Source organism: Patagioenas fasciata, chromosome 5 (genome assembly GCF_037038585.1).
Source record: "Patagioenas fasciata isolate bPatFas1 chromosome 5, bPatFas1.hap1, whole genome shotgun sequence".
NCBI lineage: Eukaryota > Metazoa > Chordata > Aves > Columbiformes > Columbidae > Patagioenas > Patagioenas fasciata.
The window spans coordinates 1,001,084-1,019,571 of record NC_092524.1 but is presented as its reverse complement, the minus strand read 5'-3'; the positions used below and the strand labels follow the sequence as shown (position 1 = coordinate 1,019,571).

The 18,488-nt window shown below is 51.7% G+C and overlaps 1 protein-coding gene across 5 annotated transcripts in view; it reads right to left on the bottom strand.

Moving 5' to 3' along the window:
* The window catches only part of CCDC9B (coiled-coil domain containing 9B), a 47,610-nt gene that overhangs the window by 10,136 nt on the left and 18,986 nt on the right, over positions 1–18,488 (bottom strand). For all 5 annotated transcript variants that reach the window (XM_065838950.2, XM_065838952.2, XM_071808705.1 and 2 more), the window contains 7 exons: positions 17,539–17,688; positions 9,481–9,555; positions 6,872–7,056; positions 6,080–6,141; positions 5,515–5,568; positions 4,959–5,064; positions 251–308 (listed from right to left, as the gene is read on the bottom strand). In XM_065838950.2, coding sequence (XP_065695022.1) covers positions 251–308; positions 4,959–5,064; positions 5,515–5,568; positions 6,080–6,141; positions 6,872–7,056; positions 9,481–9,555; positions 17,539–17,688 — 690 coding nt within the window. The remainder of the gene's footprint in view (positions 1–250; positions 309–4,958; positions 5,065–5,514; positions 5,569–6,079; positions 6,142–6,871; positions 7,057–9,480; positions 9,556–17,538; positions 17,689–18,488) is intronic.

The following is an 18,488-nucleotide window of genomic DNA, read 5'->3' as shown; positions in this document are numbered from 1 at the left end:
TTTGCAGAGGCCATTAAAAGGCGTAAAAGGATGCTGGTGGAGAAGAAGCGTTCAGGGACCAGAATAAGTGGGGTGGTTGTGCTGACAGAGGGTCAATGCAACAAGCGAAGCTGCTCTCACATCCTGCCATCTGCAGAGTGCTAACGAGGGGTTCACTTCCCCCAGCTCTGCTCTGGCTGAGAGCCTCCAGCCTTCTGACAGTGCACGTTCGGAGAAAACTCAGCAGCCAGCCCTGAAGTCATGAACTCACCTGGCTGTCAAGGTCATCCCTCGGAAAAGACATGTCCTCGCCTTCTTTTGCATCCCATCTGTCAAGGGAAGGGAGAAAAGAAAATAAATCAGAATTTAGGCCTCCAAGGTCTCCTATTGGGAAGGCAATCTCCCTGCCTGCCACCTGCCTGGGAATTTGCCCCAGGCCCATGCATTCCTTGTCTCTTGACGGGGCAACAAGAGACAAAGGGGCAGACAGAACCAGTCCAGTTCCTTCTGGCACCTGTAAAGCACTCAGCCCATCCAGAGACACTCATCCGAGACCACTACATCTTAATGAACTGGCGGTTGTAATTCTGAACGTAATGAAAACATAAAATCCAATTGCCAGAACAGACAGTTGTCGTTAGACTAATAAGATATACACTTTGCTCATGCTGATGTCTGCCAGTCTTGTCCTGCTTGCCTGACAGAGCCCAAGGGTCCCAGATCTCCACAATGGCAGATGCAGACGGTGAAGGATAAAATTGCCTTGAAGTACCTTGGGAGACTGGAGCCGTGGACACGTGCGAGCTGACTGCAAGAACTGCCAGCAGGATCAGCCTGAAGGTCCAGCCTGCCCAGGCTCTCCTCCCCTCTCAGCATCGCTAGCAGATGCTTAGTCTGCCCTAAAAGAGGGCAAGTGCGTTTAACACCCCCCTGCACCCTACCCAGCTTCCAGAAATGTGCAGCTCCGGGATTTCCCGAGAGATGGTATCTGTGTGTTGAGTCATGCCCAGGAGACAGTCTCACCCAAGGATTTGTGTAAGTGCATTTCGACCCCATAATAAATTTGCAGCATCTAAAACATCCTGTGCCAAAGGGGGCCACAGCTTGGTCAAGGGCTGCAACATGAGCTGCTTTCTTTCGCTTGTTGGAATTTGCAAGGGTGAATATAAATCTGAATTTGCCATGCAGTGCTACTGGGCAGGGAGGGGTCTTGGTAACCTTGGCCTTCTTAGATGTGTGTATAAGTTTTATCACACACATTTTATATATATATACATGTATATTATATATTTCTCCCTACCCCATACTCTTAAAACACATGTGCAAACATGTGTGAGATTTAATTCTTCTCTAGACAGACTCTGCTGGGTTTACTGGCCTCTTCATTCGGCAAAATCGGGCCAAGACACAAAAACTGCAAATGCACACGGAGCTGACTGTAGATTCAGGCATTCCCAGGGGCAAATGTGTTACAATGACCCCATGTGCCCTCATGAAAATTGTGCAGGCATTACCATCACAGGCTTCACCGTGCAATCACACTAAGCTGCTTCACGCTGTCGTTTTATCTGGCAAAGTCCTCAGGACAGAAGCAAATCGCATTTGCAAGCACTTCCAAGGCGCTCTGAGAGTGCAGAGCCAGGTATGGGTAGAAAAAAGTCGGGCTGCAGAGCTGATCAGACCCAGTGCTACGTGTCAGCGCGGGTGCCCTCGGGACCGGCAGCCACGCGGGTGCACAGCCAGCAGCGCAGAGGGCACAGCCGCCAGCAGCAGCGCAGAGGGCACAGCCGCCAGCAGCAGCGCAGAGGGCACAGCCGCCAGCAGCAGCGCAGAGGGCACAGCCGCCAGCAGCAGCAGCGCAGAGGGCACAGCCAGCAGCAGGTCTCCCTGCCTGCGCCAGCACGACCCAGCTCCTGCACAGCCAGCCCTGCACAGACACCCCACAGGCCTCAGGACAGCCAAAACTAGCCAGACAGCAATGCTGAAGTATTCAGCATCTCCACCCCACATGTTCCTCCTCCCCATGATTATCGCTCACACCAAGTGTGCTATTCATCACTAACATGCAAGGAAAACACTCAGCACATTCCCTAGCATATTAATGCTGTCCAGGACAGACACTCATATAGGAACTTGGCTCCAAAGCCTTTCTGGGGTAAAGCGCTGCTGGAAGCCACCACCAGATGCCCCAAATGGGTCCAATCGCTGCCCTTGGGTGGCCTGGACTTAAACAGGAGGGGAGTCTCTAAGTGGTAAAGGCAGATCCAAGTGAAGGTAAGGAAGACTCAGCACCTCAAAGGCTCCCTGAGCTGAGGTTTGAAATGAGAGGAAAAGCTTCAGAAATGGCTCTTCCCAAAGAGAAGCAGTAGAGCTAAGGATGCTCCTCCAGCCTCAGAGACAAGATGGCACGAGCAGAGAGTCACAGGATCCCCTCCAGATCAACAGAGGACCCAGAAGATGCAATGAAGAGGTAAGGAAAATGAAGTCCCTGAGGTGAGCTGGATGGGCAGGAGGAGAGCTGTTCTGAAGCGGTTCTGGCAGGACAGAGCAGCTGGGTGGTGCTGAGCTCTCATGGTGAGACAAGGTGGGCATGGCCAACAGCAGAAGACGTGACCAGAATAAACCAGATGTACCAGCACATGGAGCCCCCAGGGAAAACCTCCTCAGCTCCTTCCCACCTTACCAGGCCCTGAAGTGCAGGGAAACAAGAGACTCCCGTAGGAAGGAGAGAGAAAGGAAGAAAACGATCTTTGCAGTGAGTATAACTCATGTTCCTGCAAACACTGACAAAAACCAAAGCTGCTTGTTCTGTGCAATTTCTTCCAGCCCTTGGGAGCACTGAGCATCTCCCCCACAGTGAGACACAATCTGCTCTGCAGCAATAAACTGCCCTGTGAACCCTTCTCAAAGCAGAGGGGATGGCACTGGATGGCGATTTTAAAGAAACAGATGGATTAAGTCCAAAGGAAAAGTATCTCAGGAAACGGCGTCTGTGATTAGCTTGGAGGAGACCAGACAACTGACAACAACTGATCTGGTTAAGTTCAGCCTTCCCCCTGAACCCAGTTTAGCCCCAAACTGGTGTGTGATTTCAGGCAAGCTGTATCCTGTAAGAAGTACTGGCTTTCAGAAAGGATGATGCCCTGAAGTCAGGTCATTTGTGGCTACTAAAAATCTTACAATCAGTGTGAGGGCAGTAGAGTCTGCCCAACAGCCACCTGTGCCTTATAGTATCAGGTGGATATATTTTTTCCTTCTGTTTCTCTCCAGTGCAGCTGTTGAAGCAATTCCTGTGTTTTTAGTTCTTCCCTGACCGCCTTGTAGTCTGTCCCTTTTTAAATTTCATTCTTACCTCCCTCTGGCCAGCTTCATGGCCCTGCTTTAATTCTTCCCTCTCCGCCCTGTCACTTCTTCCATTTTCTTGCTGCCTCCCTGGCCAGCTCCCTGTCCTTTTCATTATCACAAATAACCAAATTTCAGTGGCGAACCTCAGAGGCAGAACCACGCCAGGTGTTGCGGTCTGGGGGTCTGGGTCGGCCCTGATAGGTCGGAACTGTGGGTAAATCACTGCGTACTTCAGAGTTTTGAACAGCATCCGTCTCAGGTATTTACAGCCAGTAACACAAAGCAAATCCCCCGGCGTGCCCATCCTGGGGGAGCGAGCATGAGCAGAGCTCTGCAGGTTTTCCTTCCCAAGTACATTTCATCAGGGATGGAGCTGAAGAATTGAAAGGGGTGGAACGTAACTAAGAAACAAAGCTAACTTGATTATTTGCATGCTGTTTAACCTATTCTTCATCAATTTACCAGAATTAAATTTAATTTTTAAAGGTATGATTAACTAACAAGGCTTAGGAAGACAGAAGATAACCCATCTTTATGCTTTGAGTAGATTCCCAATCTGCAGCATAACTCGATGAGTTACAGCTGCTCAGGTGCATTTCCTCAAAGCACAGTCACTGGAAACAAAAGCAACAGTGAAAATTCCCCAGGCTTATGACGGCAGCAGGCTCTGCAATCGAGACCCACGCCTGTCCCGCAGCGCAGGGTCCTGCACACATGGCCCTGCCCAGCACGCTGCACCTCGGCCGGGTCACAGCCAGCACCCTGAGCTCCCACTGACTCACCGCTCCGGGTAACGCGGCGAGTACCCCATGAAGCACAAATCTGCTTGTGCAACTCTTCAACTGCACGGCCAGAACTAGCCAGGGTGGTAGGAGAATGCAAGCTTTAAATGCTGCTGGAACGGTTTTGTGCCTGGGCAATTGGAGAAGCTTGGGTACGTAATCAACTCTTCATCCTTCTGTTGCCCGCTAAAGGGCATGGCAGTGCCGCAAAGACAGTCGCTGTTATTAAACCGTCAGTGTGGCTCCAGGAAACTGGAGACTGCACTGAATTTAATTATGGAGAGCAGCAGGGGAGGGGGGCCCCTGGGAGGATGTAGGCGAACCTGTAAAATGCACTCAGTTGTGCTGATATTCTGAAATTACTTCTGTGCAAGTTATTATATTGCTGCACGCTGCCCACAGCTGGCAGAGCAGGCCACTTCCCCCCTCACCAGGCTGGGGATCTTTCAGAAGAAAAGACATTTGTACCACAGTATCAATCCTAATGACTATCGGTTCAGTTGGGAACTACCTTTGGAGGCTGCTCCTCCGTATCAGCAGGGCCTGGCAGTCAGATAAGACGTGTTCAAGCACCAGCTGTGGCACATGCCAGCACTACCCAAACGTGGTCACAGAGTAACCCTGAACCCCTGGGCTGTTCCGCAGCATTGACGCAGCAGGTCTGTACAGCAATGGTGCACCCCACGGGTACCACTGACCCCATGGTCCCAGCCAATGGCAACTCATCTGAAGAGACACCACTGGGGAACAAAGTCTCTTTTTGTCTGTCCCTCTTCACAATCAGGCAGGGAATGAGCCCTGCACACGCACATCACAACCAAGAGTTCATGGCACGGCCGCCAGCCTCCTCACCTCCTGGCTCTGCCCGTCAGTCTGTCCTTCCCTTTGGCTCGGCTGCTCGTGGCTGGTACTACTTTGGGACCAGGATCGCTCACATTCACTCCGTGCTGTCCTCCACCTGGAACACAGGTTGGAAAGGCCGTGCAAGAGCAGGCAGAACCGGCTGCTGGGCCACCGCAGGGGCCAACCCCCTTGTGTCACTGGGAAGTACCCCTGGAGGGGGAAGCCTCCGAAGCTGGGTGCATGCTGTATGGATATTTCCTAAAGTCATAAATACAAACTGATAATCTAGGGGTATTTCCTCTGCATTTTTCATTCCAAACTCCAGTTATAACATTAATCTTATTCCTTGGATGCAGCCTCCCTTGTGCTGTTCCTGGAAGGCTTGTTCTTGTTGTCTCTCGCCGCACAGCACAGACCGTACACGCAGCTATGAGAGCAGCCACGCGGTGCATCCCAAGAGGTGCCCAAACCCCCGGAGTGCCTGGCGAGAGCGCTCTCCATGAGGGCACAGCAGAGGTGCTGACATTTACAGGGGTGACACAACTGAGCCCTGGGCTTTACTCACCTCTCCCATTCGGAGGAAAGGACTTGTGGTGGAACTTCCTTGCGTTTCTTCCCCCTGAGAGGACAAAGCAAAGCATGCATGGAAGTGAGTGAGGTTCTGCAATGGGCATGCAGCAGAAAGCCTGACGTTCAAACAGGGTGTCACAAGGGAAAGCTTTGTTCTGCCAGTCCATCTCCTGAGAAACAGGAGGCGCGATGGACTTACGCCCAGGAAAGAAGCCAGCATGTGCCACGGGGATCAGAGATGATGTGCTCTGGAATAGGATTGCCTCTCAACCCAGTGTTTGGGGAAGGAGGCAGCACTGAGCCTCCGTCCTGTGTCATACAAGGTCACAGAAGCCACTGCTCTCCCTGGGAAGGTAAAAGCGCTAGCACCCAGCCGCTCAAATCCCGTCCCCTGAGCACTCTGCAAAGCAGAGAGGGCTGAGACCCCAACACCGCGCTCAGAGGCGTTTGCCCAGGAAAGCAGTCTCACAGCCGACAGCCACGGCAGCTGCTGTGGCACTGGGATTCGCACGATCGGCATTCACCAGCATCAGGACAGAGTCTAGGTGTCCCCTGCCAACCTTTCTTATTGCTGGGATTATCCAAGGCTGGCTCCCCATCCTTAACAAAGTCCTCTTCAAACCTGCAGGTTAAAAACAGGCATTGTCAGACCTGACCGCTCCCCTCCGGTGTGCAAAAGCATGGGCAGGAGCCCTCGGGGTGACGCAGGCTCCAGCCTTCCGCCCCTCTGCACCTGCCCGGGGCAAACCTGCGCAGGTTTATCAGCAGGAGCTGAAACTACACGCACTAACCAGGGAAAATGAGGCTGTGAGGCAATTCTACCCCAAAGGAGAATCTCTAAAACGTTTACATCACTACATATATATATATATGTATATAGTTAATTCTATGAACATCCATGAAGCCTAGAGATGCCTGTAGTATAACTGTACAAGGCTCAAATGCAGTTTCCCAAGCTTCTACACACAATCTGAAGTTAATTCAGACCTGTCATCTCAGATGAGACCTCTGGATCAGACTTGTTTGGTTAGTTTTCAATCCTGCTTGTTTCGTATTAAGGCTTTTCTCAGTAATTGATACAGAGGAGACCAGGAGGGCTCAGAGCTGCCTTGCCAGCAACACCCAGCACCCACTTAAGTCAATTCACCTCTAATTATCGGGGTTTCAGTGACTGAAAATCCATGTATTGGGTACCATCCCTCAGGAGGAGAAAGAGAGCAATGGGGATTTGGTCAGGGAGTGGCACATGACAGCACGGGATCTGATGAGCAATAAATATCTGCACAAGCTCTCATCGCTGCCTTCAGACGGGCTGCTGCAGACCAACCGCCCCAGGGCGGCGGAGGACCTACATGTGCTCCGACTTCTCCACATCCCAAGCGCGTCGCCACTCGCCCTTCGCGTTCTTGTGACGTGCCAGTCGCTCCAGGTCAATCTGATCTCGCTCCCTCTTCCAGCGGATGTACTCCGAGCGCTCCCGTCCCGTCATGGGGAAACTCAGGTCTCCAGGGCTCTTCTGGACTGACTTCCCACCATCCTAGTGGAGGCAAAATTGCTTCTTGTTAATAAAAATGTCTGAAACAGCTGCACACCATGTACTTTGTGCTGTCACCACCAGAAATGCTCAGTAATCTTTGAAAACAGCTTGAAGCAAGGTTCACTTCTGTCTTTAAAGCGATGAGCACACAGAAGGGCTCTGCTTTACCCATAGTCTAAATATACTGGTCCCAGGGCTGGGTGACTACAGAGAGGGAAGCTGAGGCAGGAAGAAGTTACTTGGCTAACCTGGAGCCACACGGTAAAGCCGTAGCCAAATCAGAACAAGCAACCATTCCCTCCCAGGGATAATCAACAATGCTAATGACCATTTGTGGCAATGTATTTCTGAAAAGCTGTGCCACTACATGAACAGCAATACATTTTTAAGGATTAAAATTGTTATTACCTAACCCCCTGGATTTTGCCATCTGGATACACTCCTCTTGCCTTAAGGAGATGGGGCTTCACTGCTGTTCCCCTAACCTAAACCACAAGGTTTGTTTGGTTATTGTAGTGGTCTCCAAGCTCCTGATCTGTGAAGGAGCTGCCATAAGATGTATTTTTCATTCTAGACACTCAGTAGCTGATTACACGCTTTTAAAACATGCGCCTGTAATTCTGTGTGCAAATGGCCACAGAACTGATTCAGCCCATTTGTACTTGCAGCCACTGTAAGCAGGCATAAATTAGACAGTGGCTTCCCCTGCTGTGTCCACAGGTGAGCAGTCACCTGAAGGTTTTAAAACCAAACGTTCTCAATTTTTCCAGAAGAGGCACTTTGCTAAGGTTTATTTATGACACAGAGCTAGTTCCTGGAGTGCTTGCGATGTCTCCCAACAGAATGTGACAGGTTGAACTCTCATAGAAGATGCATTTGGCTAATGAATCCTCCTACCTGAAGGCTTTGGGACATTTAATGCTAAGTTATACCTGTGAAATCCTTCACACTGAGAAGGTCAGGAAGGAAACCAGCCTGCTGTGACCATCAGGCATCCGGGGAGCCCACAGCCAACCCTCCACCCAGGGCACACGGTGCTGTGAGCGCCAAGAGCAGCATCCTTGGAGCAAAGGGGCCCTTCACCTTATTGCCTTCAGCCTCTTGGTTTATCACCCCTCCTCATGATGGACAAGTTAAGGGCTGCTGCTGTTCAAAAACTTAAAGCTCAATAAAAAGTTGGCTCAGAGCTGCTGGAGCATATGAAGAAGGAGAGGTGGGTAACCCACCTGTCAGGTTAACAGACCTGGTGGAAACAGGAGCCAACTGGCCATGGTGTGTTGTCAAGCATAGTGAATATCAGCCCTGGGGTACTAATTACCAGTGGCTAATTCATCACTTCATACATGTGCCCTCCCATGCCAGCCACCCTCACCCCACCCCCAAACAGAAACAAACTCCTCAGCCCTGCACTGCTGATAAAAGCAGAGCAGTGGGGAAGAAGTGACTGAAAACCTCGTTACCAAGGAGACCCACTTGCGTGGGCCGGAGATGGGGTGGCAACAATTGCTCCTCCAGTCATTGCTGGGGGACCTGAGACTGGATCCCAAAGACAGGAGAGCCGAGGTCTGCCAAAGGGACAGTCCTGAGGCACCCACCCAGGAGAAGCACCCGAGAGCAGAGCAGCACCGGGCGGGTGAGAGCAGGGAGAAGGGAAATGCCCCATGCAGTTACCTTGATCGTGAACAAAGGGGAAGCCAAAAGCGAGGGAAAGACTAAGGCTGGTGCTTGTGCTCTCTCATGGGTGCATGCAGAGGCAGCTGTGGGACCTGCAGAGCTGGTCCCTGGCCAGGGGCTCACCTTGGGCGCAGTGGAGCCATGGCAAGCTGGGCCACAAGGCTGTCGTGCTCCCCTTTCCTGCTCTGGGGAACTCAGCCAGAATTAATGTTTAAGAGCCCATCTGTGTCCTCCTAATGAATCACACTGAGGTGGGGCTATTCAATTTGTGCTCCATTAATTAAGAGCATCTGCAGGCTCAGGGGAGCCAGCACGTCCTCCAGGTTTTGCATTAAACAGTCAGTGGGAAGGCCAGTGCTTTAATTTATCTCCATCCTATTCAGCTTCTGCTGAGGAGCTGTAGCTAATACAGCCTGAGCCTTTCAATCTACAAGCAAATGTTTCTGGGAGAGAAACCAGCTAGGGCTGTGCTGCCACAGGGGTGAGCGCGTTACCCTCCGTAACATCCCTGCTGCGGTGCTAGGGACTTAAACAGCCACAACGAGCGGTGATGGGCAAGTCCCCTGTCACCTCTTTCCAGCTGCTCAGCAAAGCTTTGGATGACAAAAGGGATGAGCAGCAGGGACCACGTCCGAGCACACTGCTGCTTCCTTTAGGACTTAGGCAACTCTTACAGACAGGGGGGCACATCCTACTGGTTTCTTCTTCCAAGAGAAGTGTTCCCCCAAAGGGACGCGGAGCCCCGCTCACCTTGCGGCTGTGCTCGCTTTCTGGGCCTCTGTCGCTGTCTGATCTCCTCTTCTCTGCTGTTCTCCTCTCCTCTGCCTGCAAAGGCACAGACACAGGAATGAAGTCCAGGATTAAGCAAGGACTCCTGGCAGGGGAGTCAGTGCCTGACCCTGTGCCCACCCGGACATGTAAGAACTGCCTTGGAAAGGTCAGCAAAACAGGAGAGATTGGTTTCTGGGGTCCTGAATCAAACTGGTGTAGTAAAAAATAAGTCAGAAAGTAAGAGATGTATTAGAAAAGCAAGAAAAAGGAACGCATTCCCACAGGTTCCTCTCCTCCCAAGGCAGAGGCACACAGGGGCCCTGTACGGTCCCATTTCTTTCCAAGACAGACCAAGTTTCAGGTACTTTTTCAGATTTGGGCCAAAGACCCCCATTGCACCCAGAGGAGCCAACGTTTCCCAAATTCCCCTCCCTGCTGAACTGCTACAGGGCCAGGGAGCACGTGGGGCTGAGATTATCGTGCTGCCATTCTGCATTGCCAAGCAAAACTGAAACACAAAGAAGAAAATCGCAGCACAAACTGCCAGGTCAGGCGTTCGAGAAATTGTCAGTGCTGTCGGGTCCAGCGCAGGCTGGAAACAGGACTTTTATTCCAGTGATTTGCCTGCCCCAGGGGCTGGATGCTGGGATCCCAGCCCGTGCCGGCTCTGCCCAGCCTCCCAGCGCGGCTCATCCCCGCTGCAGCCTGCTCCCCGTACCTAACGAACCTCCGCTGCCTCAGAGCGAGCCTTGCGTTCATAGAGAGATTAAAGCCGCAGAAACCTGGAAACATTGCCTATTTGAGGAGGCTGGCTGGGGAGCAAGGGGCAGATGGATGTTCAGCCTTTAAAGCAGCTGTAAAAGAAACTCATCATTTTAGAAAGAGTACAAAGGAGCCAGCTGCTGCAGAAGAGCTGGAGTCCCTCCATCCCTGGGGAAAGAAAAGCTTGTGTGGGAGGAGAGACGGGAGAGAAGGAGCACTGATTGCCTCGGGAATGCCAAAGACAGCTCACAACTGATGGGGAAACTGAGGCAGGGAGCTGCATGGGTGTGCTTATTATTTCATCTGAGTCTGCGTATTTCTCATGCAAAGAATGACACAGTTTGGCCCCTTTACAATGCCTGTGTCCCAGAAGATGGGAACCGGAAAGCCAGAGCATCCGCGCAGCCGGAGAGCGGAGCCAGGGTGTGCATCTCTGCATCCGCCGCCCAGTGCAGGGCGACTGCGGCCCTGCCACTGCCAGCGACCAGCGAGCCCGCGCCCCGGGAGTGCGCCCGGCCCAGGGATGGCGCTGCAGCTCGCCAGACGCGGGACAGGATGTAACCCCATGCCTGGCTGGCCAGCGCCGGACACCTGCACCCGCAGGCTGCCCTGGGCACCAGTTCTTCAGTGCACACCGCAAATCGCTGTCACAGGGACGCTGCACAGCTCTCCTTCCTTTTACCCCCCTCGCCCCAAGCCAGGCTGCCTTTTTCCTTCGTCTGCTGCTATTTTTGCTTCTCCAAGGGCACTGTGGAAAACAGGACCATAAAAATCTGGTTCTCTTCTACCAGGAGAGCAGCTCTGAGCTGTGCCGTTAGGAGAACATGGGTAGCTTTGCTTTTGCACCAGCACAGGAGCAGATTTCTGCATTTGCTCCGTGCTGCCCCAGAGCTGCTGGTAGCCTGTTCTGACGCACCCAGGCCACGGGGAAGCAAAACATGTTTTTCTCCTCCTTCCTCCTCTCCGCCCCCAAAATTATGAAATATGACAATGACATTATCATCCCATAGTTTAACTGTTCCTGCACAGCAGTGGAAGAGATGTGAGGAGGGAACAAAAACCTGAAGTAGACAGAGAAGATGATGTTTTGCTTACCCTGAGAGTTAAGCAAGGATTTCTCTATCTCTCAGGCAGAGATTGGCCCGGGGGAGGGCAGGGCGGGCAGAGCCTGCTCCTAACCAGGGTACACACCTGGGCTCCCGAAGGGTTTCTGACAGCGGCTGTGACTTCCTGGTGTACATACACCCCACTAATGCCAGTGTGCAGTGCTGACAATGCTGATGCCACTATCCAGCCACGCTAAGCATTGTTTAGTACGGACAGTTCTCCAAACCAAAAGCTGTGAGAGGCTCCAACATCTCTGGGCTACTTCACAGTCTTCTTATTTAAAAAATAAGTACCGACAGATGTGTTAAATTAACCTTTTGGTACCCGCTTCTCCAGGCACGCGTTGGCATCAGAACTGACGTTGCTTCTGCAGCAGGAGATTTTTGTAAGAGCTCAGAGCCAGTTTTCCAGCGTTCAGATCCCCCACTGAGCAGGGTTTTAGAAACCAGTACAGGAGAGGATGTTTTTTTCTAACCCTTTTGAAAGATCTGCCTACTAATTGTGCTGCCTGGAGGGAGCTAAAGGCTTTTCGGGCACCCTTTCTGCCTATCTTCCCCTCCAACCGGCAATGGAAAAACAAGTGTTTCTCCTGCCACAGGTTTGGTTCCTCTCCCACGCAGGCACAGGAGTCAGACTTACCCGTGGAACTCCCTGAAAGCAGCTTTTGTGTCTATTGACGACAAACAGGCATTTCTGATATACCATCCTGGGTAACTCTGTTAATAAAAGGACAATTTAAAAGCCCCGAAGCCCTATCCGTTTAAAAGATGATTTGTAACCTGCTAATTAACCATCATGCTCCTCCGGTCCCAGGCTGCCAGCTCGCCGCTCTGCCGCATTAACGATCCTGAAAGCCTGCCAGAGCACGGAGCGGCTTTTTAGGAAAACTGGTGCGAAACATTCGGCCTTGTCCCCAGCCCGCTTGCAGGCTGAGGGGCAGCCAGGCAGAGGTGGGACGGAAGGTCCCAGATGTGGCACTGCAGGGTGTGAAGTTCCATCTGCAGAGCGATGTGCTCAGGCTCATTTGTTCTGCAAGGAGACAGGATAATTTGGTTCCCCAACCCTCTGTGCTACCTTTCAGTAGGTAAGAAAAAAACAGGCTTCAAGATGGCATGGTGGTATAAGGCATTGGGACTGTTTCAGAAAAGAAAATAACGAGAACAGCTTTCTTGTTTGCATTTCCCCTTTGGCAGCCTCGGCCACAGCCGTGCGCGCGGTCTGCGACTGAGAACGTGGTGCAGCTGGAAGCGCCAGGGCTAGCAAGAATGGGATTCTTGTTTCTTTTGTAATTGAATTTCATCATGGATAAAAATAGAGAAAGATGTGGTATAACAAGGATGCCCATCACATGTTCTCATAGGATAAATGTGGCAAGGGCAGTGAGGAGGCAGATCTGACAGTGCCCAGGCTGCGGGCCGGTACCCACGGGGCAGGGAGGGGTGTGATCCTCCCTCCCACACCAATAACCAGAGGGAGCGGGGAGCCCGCGGGGGCAGGAGGTGACAAACCCCCCAGGGGAAATGAGGGAGGCTGAACGCTAATGCTCCAGTGGGGGTCTCAGCTCAGGCCCTGACACGGCCACTGGGATGATAACACTGATACCCCTCAGGCTCTCCCAGTAGCTGATCAACTTGGGGATGAAAATGAAGCTCCTCTTTTGGATTAACAACTAATTAAAGGACAGAAAACAAAAAGTGGCAAGAAAACTCCAGTTTCCACGGCAGAAGATTAGCAGGGGTGTGCCACTGGAACACGCGCTGCTCAACATGCTCATAAATGGTCTGGAAAAGGAGCTGAATAGAGAGATGACAGTTTGCTGGTGACAGTAAATCATCCAGGGCAAATAATGTAATTTGCCAGGAAAGAGCTGCAAAAGACCTCTTGACATTGAATGCCTGCATCATAAAATTACAGCTGAAATTCAATAATACAAAATAACTCACATGGAGAAAAAAGCCCCTTGTTACATAGACACACACAGTAATGAAGCCTGAACTATGATTAACGCTCAGGAACAAAATTTTTGGTGTTATTGTGAATAGTTCCCTGAAAACGTTAGCTCAATTATTTAGAAAAAAAACCAAAGCAAATGCAAAGTTGTTAAAAGAAGAATAGAGAACAAACCAGAAACACTGCTATGTCACTGAGTATATCCACAGGAGCCCACAGCCTGAGCAGCAAGTACAGTTCTGCTCCTCTCCTATCAAAATTCTATAGTACAAATAACAGAGGTACAAACGAGGGCAATGAAAGTGATCGAAGATACAGAACTACTTCCTCACCAGCCTTGTCTAAACAGGGCCAGTCTCTTAGGCCTGCAGAAGAGATGTGATACAGGTCAATAAGATCATTTGTGCTCTGGGAAAGCGAAGAGGGGATGATTTATGCACAGCTTCCCATGACACAGAAACAGCAACTGGCGTGATCAGGTAACAAGTTTGAAGAAAAAGAAGGGAGGTGTGTTTGAACACAGCACGTCACTCAGCATTGCAGCTCCTGGCTGGACAGGTGTGCGGGATAAAGTGTAGATGGACTCAAAAAAAAATCAGAATTGGAAAAAGCCTGTCAAGGAAAAAGATGCTGTTCTTGGCACAGGAAGCTCCTAACCTGGGGGATGGCGAGTACGGATCAGGCTGCGCTGCTCCTCTGCTCTTTCCCTGATGCTGTGCTGCTGGCGCCTGCTGCAAACACTCGCTGTGGGTGCAAACACTTGGTGTGGGTGCAAACACTCACTGGTGCTGCAAACACTCGCTGTGGGTGCAAACACTTGGTGTGGGTGCAAACACTCGGTGGTGCTGCAAACACTCATCACTGGTGCTGCAAACACTCATCACTGGTGCTGCAAACACTCGCTGTGGCTGCAAACACTCCCTGGTGCTGCAAACACCACCACACTAACACTCCTGTTAGCACACGGCCCTCACTGGGCACGTCCCAGCTCTCTGGGGTGGCTTTGGGCTGCAGAGCCCACCAGGGCCAGTTTCCCTGTTTTACCAGCTGGTTCCCCACTACCGGCTTTCCTGAAGCGATGCAGCGCTCAGCCTTCAGCACCGCTCACATGCTCAGCACCGCTGTGGCCAGGCAGGCAGAGCTGTTCTATAACCCTGGTTACAAGGGAGGAACTGAAGCCCAGGGCTTGTGGATGCTGTGATGCTACCAGTGCTGGCAGGATTCGGCCTCCATTTCCAAAGTGAATTGCTGTATTCAACATCCCTGTGAGACGCAGAGTTCTGCAGGATGAAGTTAATAAAGGTTTTGGTATTGCTGACTCCGATCTGCTCTCTGCTCCGCAGTCTCCCAGTGGCTCTTGGAGAAACACGTCACTCTGAGGCACAGCCCGTGAGACCGACTTGCCTCGATTCCATTTTTCAAGCACTATCACTATCAGAAAACAGAAGCACTTGTTTAAAACATTAATCCTTAAGGCAGCTTAGGAACAGCTGAAGTGACAGGGCGGGCCAGACCAAAGCTCCCTCGACTCAACCAGCCCAAGCTGGCATGATGTGTGAGACGCCAACGTGACCTGTCACGTCAGGCCCATCTGCTTCTGTCACTGATCCTGGGAAAAGGTTGACCAAGTGCGGCTGGAAGAAAGCGGCTCACAGAGGTGACCGTGGAATCCAACCACTTAACTCTCTTACAGCCACGTCCTTTCAGTCCTGTGTGCTGAGAGCTGGTGTTTGTCCTGGCTGCTGTCGCTGTTGTCTGAAGTGACACGATTAAAATGGCAATGTGAGGATAGCTCATTAACTAGGGATGGAACAGGGCCCCATCAGTCTAGGGAAATCACCGGGAACAAGGAAATCTCCTGAGCTCAGATGGACTCTGAAACATACCCAGCTGGTAACAGGTCTTGGAAACTAGGGTCTCAAACACTTTTACATCTTTTTCTAAATTATAAGAGGTATCCAAAGAACGAATAAGCTCATTAACAGGCGCTGCTGGCCTCTCCGTTTCCCAGCCGTGGGAGGTGTGCTCGACGGCAGCCCCTGCGTTTGTCCCTGGGAGCAGCCAGCTCTGTTCTGCTCTCTGCGCTCCCGAGAGCCTGGGGAGGCGCGCTCAGGAACAGAAAGCAAGGGACAAGTTTGCTGTGCCAGCAAGAAGCGTGACGCTATCACTAAAGGGGTCTGCCAGTGACATTAGTCCAAGGCTGCCGTTGAGCCAGGCTATCCGTTCAGCCAGGAGACCAGCGGATCAAGCAAAACTAATCTTTATTTTCAGTCCTAAGTAACGCTGAGGGCAAACACTGCTCCTCGGTAGTGCTGTTCGACAGCTGGAGCTATCTGAAGCCTCTGTGCCTTTCCTGTGCTCCTGACAGGGATCCTTCTGTTCAGCCAAGGCATGAAGACACCGAAGGGCTCTGCGCAATCCTCCTCCCTGTGGACGCCAGCCCCAGCGGGCCCTCGGCCAGCACGCACAGCCGCCCTCGCCGCCCGCTGTCGCTCGCAGAGCGCCCGAGCTTCGGTGCCACCCTCTGCCAACCGAGCGGCTGGGGCTGAATTAAGGGGAAAAAAAGGAAGACTTTAAATGAACTCGGGTATCTGAGGAGGAGCAGCATAGAGTTGTTTGCATTCCTGGGGATTATCAGGATTACCTTCTAGGCCAAGCCCTGTGAAGGAAACCGCTGTGGCTCTGTGCAGTTGAGGAAAGGAGGGCTGACAGAGTCATGTGAGCTCCTTGCATTGCTACATGGAGGTAATTGCGTTCATTGGGAATTGAAATTAATGAGCTTAAATGAATGGTGGCACAGTGGGAGGTGAAAGTAGCAGGAGCAAGGCTCAAGACACCAGCCCCTGCCGAATCACCAAAATCAAGTCTGCCAGCCATTAGGGGCTCCACGCCCTCTTTGCCAGCCTGTGAGTCACAGCATCAGATCTCCAGTGGTTCATGTAAAAGGTGCAGACAGATATGGCTTTCAACTAGCGCAGCTGCAGGCCTGTGCTCACACACACTCCCAAAGTAGCTGCTAGGCATTGCTGAAACCACACATGTGGACCCTCAGCGCACACAGGAGATTTTCCAGGGCCATCCATACATTTTTAAAACAGGGCTGAGGATCTGCAGCCAAAATCTAAGCACTCCTCCTGCTGCTCTCTCTCCTAGCACAGTCCCAGCCTTGATGACATCAGAGATTAAGTATTTAAAGCAGCCCAGCAAGAGCAGAAGCAGAGAGGCTTGCCCTGCACAGGCCAGCATGCCCGGCCAGCCCCATGGCCAGCTGCGGCACGGCCACGGGCACGGCACTCTCATCCCACCGCCACGGCCAGCTGTGTCTGTGACACCCACACCGAACCGGGGGACAGCGCCCATGTCAGCCTCTGGCCAACAGTTACTGGTGGCTCAATATGAGGCTCACGGCATTAAAGAAACCTGCTTGGTAGCCATGAGAAAGGAGCACATGGGGTTTCAGAGCCTAAGGTAAACTCTGGGGAGGAGGAGAAGCTGAAGATGGACGTGGGCAGTTAGCAGACGGTTGGCTGCTGTCCCAGGAGGGTGCTGCACAGGTCTCCCGGCGTTCCTGGGTGTGTTTGGCAGCTACACTAAGTGTTGTTTTGCTTCCTAGGCTTTGCTGACCCTGTTTGCTGCAGGCATTCTTACTTATCTGTGCAAACTCTCAAATAGGAAAATATCACATGCCTCCGTGTGTGTAAAGAGGAAGGTATTTGCGAAGAAGTATTTGAAATATGTTTCAAAGATTAACAAAGTTCAGCCACATCACCCAGCAGGTTATGGCCAGGCACAGCAGGCCTTGGGTTCAGCAGCAGATATCGCCCGGCCCTGCTACGTCGTGCAGTGAGTCAAGAGGAGAGTGCTCCTGACTCCGTCTGCTGTGTGGCCCCAAAAAGAAGTTGGTAGGAGACAGGAGGTGAGATTCGCGCCCCATTTCCGGCAGTGCTTTCACTGACTCACCCAAACCAGTATCTGATACTTGTGATGGCCCCAGCACGTTTGAGAGCCTGCTAGCCCTGGCTGGGATCACAGAGAGGGGAAAGGAGTGCAGCCTCTCCTCTGCCACAGTCACGGAAGCCAGAGAGTTTATGGTGCTGAGCTCCACACCAGTAACATAGCCTCTCCCAGCGTCCTGCTGCTGCGCTGGCTCCTGATCTGTCTCCACAGCCCTTCTCACGCCAGCAGAATGAGCAGTCCAGTCATTCACAATGCACTTACTTTTTCCTTGTTGTCCATGGTGATGGCAATCTGCATCCTCCTGCCCCGGCGGAAAGCCACCAAGTGGTCCGTCTCTTCCTCGCTCAGCTCTGGTACCCTGCCTGGGCCAGGGAAGCACTCGGGGCGTTTCTCACTGACGATCCGCTTGCCCTGCAAAGGACGGGATGAATTAACGACACCTTCATTAGCCCTGTGCAGCGCCTGTCCAAGCAGCCTGGCCATCCCCACACCGCAAGGGGTTTGGTGGCACAACAGAAACAGGAGCCACATAGTCAGTCATCTTAGTTTCTAAAGCTGCCACTCTAGATCCATTAAGGGACATGTAATATCACACGGGCACGCGCACCTGAGCACAGCCTGGGGTGGGACTCACCCTGCTCAGGTGCTCTGCAGCATGAACACTGACTGACGCTTTCATTTTAGGCCAAAGAACCGCCTTGCATTTGTGCCTTTGAAACAAATGTGAAGTTGTCCCCTCACCAAACAACACGTCCCAACAAAACGTGAGGCTGCACTGAAGCAGAAACTTAGAGGGTGAAGCAGAAACTTAGTGGTGTTCTCTCCAGCTTTGCCCACAAAGCAGTTACTACCCTGAAGCGTATTAAGGTTTGATAAATTATCATCTTCATAGTCGTTGTGCATTCACATTTCTGGAATGATTTATGCAGCAATGGAATAATTTAGAAAACTGACACATAAACTCCCCGAACTAGGGCAGTTTACCCCTTTCAGATATTACTTCCAGCTGTCTGTATCAGTTCATGACTTTACTGCGTGGATTTACATCTGGTTCTTATTTTGTTAATTATCTTTGTTGCTGGCTGAGCTCCTGCCAGTGCCCTCAGCCATCACTTCCACAAAATGAGCACATCTTTTGTACAAAAATACATACTTTTTCCCATTTAAAAGTATCGTCTTTCAGTTCCATCATGTGCCTTTTTATTTTTGCC